Source organism: Strigops habroptila, chromosome 6, assembly GCF_004027225.2.
Source record: "Strigops habroptila isolate Jane chromosome 6, bStrHab1.2.pri, whole genome shotgun sequence".
Lineage (NCBI taxonomy): Eukaryota > Metazoa > Chordata > Aves > Psittaciformes > Psittacidae > Strigops > Strigops habroptila.
This window is the reverse complement of record NC_044282.2, coordinates 58,238,490-58,247,769: the sequence shown is the minus strand read 5'-3', so window position 1 is coordinate 58,247,769 and position 9,280 is coordinate 58,238,490. Positions and strand designations below refer to the sequence as shown.

General features: G+C 43.6%; 1 protein-coding gene across 1 annotated transcript; it reads left to right on the top strand.

Moving 5' to 3' along the window:
- Window positions 1-705: 705 nt before the first annotated feature.
- On the top strand, window positions 706-6,274 carry LOC115609766 (zinc finger protein 26-like). Its single transcript, XM_030490400.1, has 3 exons — window positions 706-861; window positions 1,560-2,177; window positions 3,366-6,274. Exons 1-3 carry the CDS (start codon window positions 744-746, stop codon window positions 6,017-6,019), a joined length of 3,390 nt encoding a protein of 1,129 aa, XP_030346260.1. The 5' UTR covers window positions 706-743; the 3' UTR covers window positions 6,020-6,274.
- Window positions 6,275-9,280: the final 3,006 nt, after the last annotated feature.

Here is a 9,280-nt window from a genome sequence, read left to right as displayed (position 1 = left end):
CAGTCTTTAAGCCCTGAAACACTGTTCACTGATCATGAAACCCCTCCTTCTGTGTCCTTAGCACACTAATTTCTGAGCCCAGACCCTCACCAACACACTGAAGCCACCTCTGAAGGCTTGCCCATAACATTCATGGAGACAGCGGTCCAGACGAGCTGCTCAGGACACCTCGCAGCTCACCCACTCTCACCCACCAAACATGTCCTAAGACCTGCTCTGTTTCTCCCCTGCCCTGCCTGCTCCCAGGCCTCCACCTCCCCTCCTGATCAGCAGGGCAGAAGGAAACACGGGTTTCCATGCCGAGATCACCGCAAGCATCTCGCGTATTTCTGCCGAGGACGGAAGGAACGCTCAGGGACGCGGGGGGGGTCCGAGCTCTCCACCGCCCGGTTAATGGGCTACCTTCTCTGTTTGTTTGGCTTAAAATGTGAACAGATTCTGCAGAGCTTTCGAATACTCCTCCCTGCCCACGGCTGGGGTATTCCGGTCCAGGCAGTGGGTGATTAAACTGAGTTTTCAACTACTCCTAACCTACTGCACCGAGACCCAAATCACCACCGTGCAGCCCCCCTCAGTGAGGCGGACACCCCACCCTGCTCAGGCCACGCCCCCTGGCCGCTCCCTCCAATCAGGAGACGGCAGCCGCGCACACCCCGCCCCTCTCCTACCCCCTGCCCGCTGGGAAATGGCGCCGAGGGCTGCGCTGCTCCCCGCCCGCCTATGTATGTACGCAGGGCGGGCGCATGCGGAGTGCTGCTGCGGCCTTGTGCGTAGGGCTGCTTGGTTGCCAGCGGGAGCAGACGGGAGCGGGCCGCGAGATGTCGGTGGCGCAGGAGAGCTCGGAGCCGGTGGACGACAGCGGTAGGTGCACGCTTCCCTGGTAGGGACCCAGCGGGGGCCAGGGAACGCTTCCCGCCGACCGCGTCCCGTGCGCAGGGCCGGTACGGCGGCGGCCTGGGCCTGGGCTTGGGCTTGGGCCTGCGCAGTGGCCGGCGCGCGACACAGCGGCGGTTGTAGAATCGCAGGACGGTTTGGGTTGGAAGGGACCTTAAACATCATCCAGGTCCAACCCCCTGCCACGGGCAGGGACACCTTCCACTAGACCAGGTTGGTCCAAGCCCCGTCCAACCTGACCTTGAACACTGCCAGCGGTGGGGCAGCCACAGCTTCTCTGGACAACTTGTGTCAGGGCCTCAGCACCCTCACAGGGAAGAGCTGCTTTCTAAGGTCTAACCTGAACTTCCCTGTTTAAGTTTAAACCCATTACCCCTTGTCCTATCGCTACAGTCCTTAATGAAGAGTCCCTCCCCAGCATCCTTGTAGGCCCCCTTGAGATACTGGAAGTCTGCTCTGAGGTCTGCAAGCAGCTTCTCATCTCCAGGCTGAACAGCCCCAACTCTCTCAGCCTGTCTTCATACGGGAGGTGCTCCAGCCCCCTTATCCTCGTGGCCCTCCTCTGGGCTTGTTCCAACAGTTCTGTGTCCTTTTTGTGTTGGAGACACCAGAAATGTATGCAGTATTTTGGAAATAGTATTAATACTATTTTTGTCTGTCCTCAGAGCCAGATGTCTTTGAAATTGTTCTGCCTATCACCGTGCTTGTGCTGAGCGATGATGATTTCCTCCCAGGTGACTCTGAGGAGCAAGCAGTGTTGGTTCCCAAGTCAAAGGAGGAGGATGAGCTGGAGGTGAACTTGAACAGTAGTGTTCTCCTACAAAGTAATGGGACACCTTCAAATGACAGTAACAGCATAAGCATTTGGGAAGAAAACAAGACTGCTTCAAATGAGGATAATAGTATGACATGCGCTGAAGAAAAACAGGTTACTGGGAGTGTGTGTAACAAATCAGAATTGTCTTTAACTGATGGGTGTGGTGCAGGCACAGATGAAAATCAAAATTACGTGTTCCCTACATCATCTTGCAAAACACAGCTTTCAGAGAGAAATGAAGCCAGTGACAGAGAAAAATGTGATGGTGGTGACGGCTCTCAGAATATTCCTCCTCTCTTCTCTGCTGGCATCAAGGGTAGAGACGATACCATCAAAACAAACAGCCAGCTGACATTGGCAGAGATGTGCAAACATGAAGAGAAACCTGTCAGTGTTGCAAATGGTGGCAGTCAAGAGAAACAACCAGAAATCCACAAGGAGATTGAGACAATTGTTGAAATGAAAGGTAACTTGTTAATAAGCCTAGTGCAAAAGCCTAAGAAATCTCAAGTTTTTGAAGTAGGTAGGAAAGTGTGTAGGAAGAATAGAATCATAGAATAGTAAGGGTTGGAAAGGACCTTAAGATCATCTAGTTCCAACCCCCCTGCCATGGGCAGGGACACCTTGCCCTAAACCATATGGCCCAAGGCTCTGTCGAACCTGGCCTTGCACACCGCCAGGGATGGAGCATCCACAACCTCCCTGGGCAACCCATTCCAGTGCTTCACCACCCTCACTGTAAAGAACTTCTTCCTTATATCTAATCTAAACTTCTCCTGTTGAAAGAAAGAGAATATTGGCTGGAGTATGCTTAGTTCTTTCACAGACTCCTGTGAAAAGTAATGAAACTAAAATAAGTTGGTACTCTTGCATTCTGCTGCAGTTTGCAAAAGGGCATCCTTTCATTAGAAAAAAGGATCTGAAAGTAAATTAAAAAAGCAAAAGGAGCATATTTGTGAGAAGGCAGCCCTAGCGAAGTTTGGTGATGGTACTTTTATAGGAATTTTTGCATAAAGCTGTTCTTTAAAAAGTATAGGGGATGCAGTGTTATCCAGTGAAATTCAGAGCTTTAAGTGGGAAGAAGGCTTCTATCTAGGATTTTTAATTTTAAAACAGTATTTAAATGTTGGCAGAGGCGTGGGGATGGGATGTGAACACATACACAGAACACAGTCACAGAGTGGTTTGATTTGGAAGGGACCTTAAAGATGATCTTGTTCCAATCCCCTGCCATGGGCAGGGACACCTTCACTAGACCAGGTTGCTCCAAGCCCCGTCCAGCCTGGCCTCGAACACTGCCAGGGATCGGGCAGCCACAGCTTCTCTGGGCAACCCGTGCCAGTGTCTCACCACCCTCACAGGGAAGAACTTCTGCCTAAGGTATAATCTAAATCTCCCCTCTGTCAGGTTAAAGCCATTACCTCTTGTCTTCTCCCTACAGGCCCTTGGAAAAAGTCCCTCTTCAGATTTCTTGTCAGCCCCATTAGGTACTGGAAGAGAGACATTAAGAGAGCGGAGATAAGGAGAAAATTAAGGAATCAAAAGGAGGAAAGAGCAATCAAGTCATTAGACAATTCAGGATTATTACTACCAATTAATCATGAACATTGGTGATTGTATGAAGTGTCATGGATGGCTTTTTATTCCCCTATAGATCCTGACTCTTCAGTGAATGGAGATAATGAAGCCAGTAACAGTAAAAGAAAGAGAAGCAAATTTGAAGATGAAACTCTGGGTTCTCTTTTGGAACATGGCTTGAAAGAAGAACCACAATTTACCTATAATTGTTCTGATCTGTTTCTTGATGGATGTTGTTCTACTTCAGAAGAATTGCTAAAAGAGGTGGGGAAACCGGAGATGAGCGCCTTCACTTCTGCTGAATCAAATACTACTGGAGAGCATATTTATAAGACATTATCACCGTTTCCTAAAAAAAGACGTTGGCAGGAAAAAGTAATTTCTCCTCATGCAAGCCGTAAAGAATCCCAAAACCAGCAAGAAGGTTTAGCATGCCTAAGTAATTTTATGACCATCAAACCCCTTCCTAAAGCATCTTCTTCTACAAATAAGCACGAAAGATTGAATTCGAAGTGCAGGTTTTGTAGTTCTGTCTATAAATGCAGTGCACATCTAAAGAAACATCTTTATTCAGCTCATAAAGATAAGAAAATGTATAAATGCTGCTTTTGTAAAAGAACCTTTTTCTTTTCTGTCAACCTTAAGAATCACCTTAAGCTTCATAAGAAAATAACTAGGTTGAAAAAGGCAAGAAAAAATAGAAAAAATGTGAGAAAAGTTGGAGAGAGAAGATCTGAAGAAAGACAATCTGAGACCAAGAAAAAGGAAAGTAAATATGATAAATTTTTCAGCAAAATGGAAAGGGGCTTTACACCTCTGAGTGTGCCAGTTAGTTTTTCCTGCAGAATTTGTTTCTTTGCTTCATCAAATCCTCGGGTTTTTATTCATCACATGAAGGGACATAAAGAGAGACCACCCTACCAGTGTCCTCAATGTGATTATTCCTGCGTTAGCTTATCCTATTTGTTGAACCACATGTACTGGCATGCTGGATATAAGCTGTACCAATGCAGGTTTTGCACCTTTTTTTCGTTGTATTTTGCAAGCATGGTAAGGCATAGCTACATACACACAGGGGCTAGACCGTATTCCTGTGAGTTCTGCCAGTCAGAGTTCACAAACACTACAGCATTAAAGAGACACAAAAGATTACATGCAGGGAAAGAAACCTGCCAAGGGCAGCAACTCGACTTGGCAACTGGAAGAAAGAGAACTCAAAGACCTGTAAAGAATTATACATGTGATGAGTGCAACATGGTGTTTTACACTAAAGGACATCTCAGCTTTCATAAGAAATTTCATGAACAGTTTAAGGCTAGTGGTTATACGAATCAGAGCAGTGAATATCATAAAAGAAAAATATGCAAAGCTGACAGTGATTCCCAGGAGACTGTGTGTCTTTCTGGTGATGAAGAAAATGATTTTCTTGGTGGGGGAGTGCTGGCTCCAGCAGTAGACTCCAAGCAGAAAGATGGTGTGCGGGACAGTAAGAAAATGCGTTCTAGAAAGAAATTCTCTGAAAACAGTCATGGAAGCAGTAGCTTACCTATTGGGAATAGATCAGAAGTTCCTCTGAATTCACACCATATGGAAGCTGTCATTTTCAAAGAGGAACCTCTCTTCAACTCCAAGGCTTCTCATTCACAAGTTCAAGATGATGATGCATATCGTAAATACGTGGAAAACCTAAAGGTGACGTGGCCTTCCAATTTGTCTGCATTCAAAACATACAGGTGCCAACACTGCAGTTATGCTACCACTGTTCATAGCAACTTTAGGCTGCACCTGGAATTACATACAGATGAAAGACAGTTTGTGTGTAAAGAATGCGACAGGGCATTTAAAACGTCAAATGATTTGCAGAAACACAGCCTAATTCATGTAAAGAATGGATATGAGTTTGGCCGTTGCTTCTATGTAAATAGTTGTTTAGAGGATCTTGAATGGCATTGTGAAATGCATGTAGGTATGTGTCCAGAAAGAGATTTTGGTTCCTCAGAAGGTTCAAACAGTGTCCATTCCTTGCTTGGTTCAGAAGACTGTGGACTACAGCCGTATGTCCAGGGGGGTGAAGAGAATGATTTGCTAGCACCAAGTCAGCCACAGTACTATCAGTGTGCAGAGTGTGAGTATACTACTTACATTTTAAGCAATCTTAAACTACATGTAAGAACTCACACAGGTGAGAGACCTTACAGCTGCAGTGTTTGTCAGAAGAAGTTTCGTACTTCCAGTCACCTTAAAAGACACAGAGTCATGCATTATAATTCAGATTATCTGAAGTGCAGGAGCTGTGACTATTCCACAAACAAATGGCTGTCCTTGAAACAGCATCTGGCTTCACACTCTTGTGAAGAAAGCTCATCTACTGGCTGTCTCTATGAACAAAAGCAGCTACCTGTCAAAACATACACGTGTGAAGAATGTGGCTATTGCACAGTCCACAATGGAAACCTGAAGCTACACATGAGGATTCACACAGGGGAGAAGCCATTCAAGTGCAGTCAGTGTGGTCTTGCTTTCTGCACATCTAGCCACCTGAAGCGCCACTTGGTGACTCATTTAAAGTTGCACTGCGGAAGGTGTAAATTTTCTACGGTTGATAAACGTGCTTTCCAAAAGCATGTGAAAACACACAAAGGAAAGCACAAGTGTGGGAAGTGTAATGGGATGCTGCCTACCAAAAAACTTCTGGAACAGCATAACCAGCAACATGAGCTTGAAATATAATCTTGGGAATTGCAAGTTGGCACCTGTTTGTAGAGAGATTTTCATGTCCTGAGTTTGTTCTTTGCTTTACGTTCCTCTGCTGTCCTCAGAACAATGGCTGGTAATGGATGCATCTGGTGTTTTGGTCCAGAGGGTGAAACTTGGGGTACTGGTTTGCTCCAGGTTATGCAACAGCTCCATTTCTAGCACAGGCTGTGCTAAAGAAGATCTTGGAGGTGCTTTTTCATGCCTGGGTAACTTAAGGTTATGAGGTCAGTTATGATTTGATATGTTAATCAGTTTAAACTGATTATTATTATAATTAACTGATTATTAAATCAGTTATTCTGTGCCACTTTTTTTTCTTAAAAAAAACTCCAAAACTTTACGATCTGAAAGAATGTTTAAAGGGGGGAAGGAAGTGCACATTATGTTCTGTAGTAAAAGCTTTGCATTTAAAAATTGTCATTGTGTTTTGAGGCTTAGTGCTGCTTCCCATCTGCTGAAAGCTGCTTTTCCTACTCGCAGGTTCTCTTGCAAGTATTAGAAGAGAAAAAAAAACTTGCAAAATTACAGAAAAAAGGTTTGTGTCATCACTCGATTACAGGGTTATGTTTGCTGTATGTGTATATATGTGAAAAGTTGATTAAGCGGTTATCTTGACTGTACTTCTGATAATTTCTGACAGAAATGGTGATATTGTCCTTAATCAGATATTTTATGATACTGGGAATCCTTAAACTGATCTTCAATTTTTTTTGTAAATGTCTGATGTTAAGCTAGTATGAAATGCCTTATCTTTTCTCAGGATGGTAGTTACTATGCTCTGTTTCTTAAAATAGACAATATCATACTTTTCAAAGAACTTCCGTTAGTTTAATCGCTTGCTGATATATTGAGAATTAGCAATATCTTGAACTGTAAAATTTATTTTGTTAAAGAGTTTTCCTGTGTATCTACAGTACCATGTGTAAGGATCACTTGTGCAAAACAGGAGTTGTTACCATGGTGAAGACGGATGCTTCTTCCACTTTATATTCAAATCTAGATGAATCTTTGATTGTTTTATAGAATTACATGTTGCGAGAAGCTCTGTGTGGGCATCACTGGCTGTAATATATTCAGTGGTATTGATAATGGGTGTTATCCAAGGAAAGGCAGTAGCAGAGGGCTGGTTCGAACCATCCCCTGATGTTACAGTTCAGTCCATGAAGCAGCAGAGTAAACATACAGCTTAATTTAGAGAATGGAAACATGAAGCTACCACTGTGTTTTTACTGCTCTCAAATGTATGTTTTTCTTTATAAACATAGATAGTATCTTGCAGAGGCTTTCTGGTAATGTAGGAGATAGGTTGGAAATGGTTGCCGAGAGAGGTAGTGGAGTCCCCCTCTTCAGACATCCTTGGAAGCCACCTGAATGTGGTTCTGAGCAGCTAGCACTGTGTGTCACAGCTGGACCAGGGCTTGGACCAGGTTAACTCCAGAAGTCACATAGCCATTTTGTGATGTGGAATGCAATTTCCAAGTGTGGATCGAAATTCATGAATAGAAGCATGTAGTTATGGCCAGATCAGCAAAGGTCTTTAAGTGATCTAGTTCTTTGTAGTAAATCAGATAAGTAAATGTCAGTGACTGAGCCGTGGTGGTGATCCTGCCCCTCTACTCTGCTCTTGTGAGACCTCACTTGGAGTACTGCATACAGTTCTGGTGTCCTCAACATAAAAAGGACATGGTGCTGTTGGAGCGAGTCCAGAGGAGGGCCACGAGGATGATAAGAGGGCTGGAGCACCTCCCGTATGAAGACAGGCTGAGAGAGTTGGGGCTGTTCATCCTGGAGAAGAGAAGGCTGCGTGGAGACCTCATAGCAACCTTCCAGTATTTGAAGGGGGTCTACAAGGATGCTGGGGAGGGACTCTTCCTTAGGGACTGTAGTGGTAGGACAAGGGGTAATGGGTTCAAAGTTAAACAGGGGAAGTTTAGATTAGATATAAGGAAGAAGTTCTTTACAGTGAGGGTGGTGGTGAAGCACTGGAATGGGTTGCCCAGGGAGGTTGTGGATGCTCCATCCCTGGCGGTGTTCAAGGCCAGGTTGGACAGAGCCCTGGACCACGTGGTTTAGGGCAAGGTGTCCCTGCCCATGGTAGGGGGGTTGGAACTAGATGATCTTAAGGTCCTTTCCAACCCTTACGATTCTGTGATTCTACACGTGTTTTTACTACAAGCTGGGAAGGAGTGATTCAGATCTTGGAATGACTGAGCTGACCACCTAATACAGCTGTAAGAAAGAAGAACATTATCCTGACATGAATAAAGAAAAGCACTTCTGAGAAATACTAACAGTTACACAAGCGTGGAGGAATTTTTACCTTACTGTACAATACCAATGATTTATTTGAAGAAAAATTCAGAAGAACAGGTACAAAGAGGAAACAAAAATGGTGAAAAGAATTGTAAGTCTGTATATCAGATGAGATTAGGAAAGCTAAATATGGTAGAGAATAATTCATTAAAAGTTTGGTGTACAGCAGTAAAGGCAGCCCAATTTAAGGGAGATAAATTCATTGGAGAATTTTTTTTAAAGAGTTTGTAAACAGCATAAGTTTCTTTTAGTTGTAATTAAGAGCAACAGGAGATATTTTCACATGGAGCTTGATAAGTTTGTAAAAATGATTATTGCAGATGGTTGCCTCTAATAAAAATGAAGTATTTGACTTCTGTGGTTCCTCTTTGTTTGTTGTGCAATGCACTGCACTTTTGGGGATGGGAAGTGATTCTTAGTCTGCCAAGTTGTAGAAATCTAAATGTAAAGGCATAATCCTTTTAAAATAAGGACACAGGTTGTTCTTGATTTTTTTTTTCCTTACTTAAAGTGTAATTTTTTTTATTCTTGCAGAGTTTTAGGAAAACTCAAAGCTTTTCCTAAATCATACTGAGTTTTCTATTTCAACAGAAAAAATTGCTTTATTTTGTTTATGGACACACCTTGAATTTGGATAAAACAATGAAATATAACAGGAAATCACACCCATGACAACTTGAGGAAATGGGTGTTATTTTATCTGCTATGTATCTACTAAATAAGTGAATAACACTTATGAAGGTAAGCACAGTGATTAAATGAGCACAGGTGAATCGGGCCATGCTGCTCTATGGTTCACCACCACCCAGATGGATCTACAATGAAAGGAAGGGAGTAGCAACATTTTTTTTACATTACTCTATGCTACTCTCTCAGTTTTCTTTTGGGCTACAGAAAATGCATGTGGGTTTGGTTTTATTT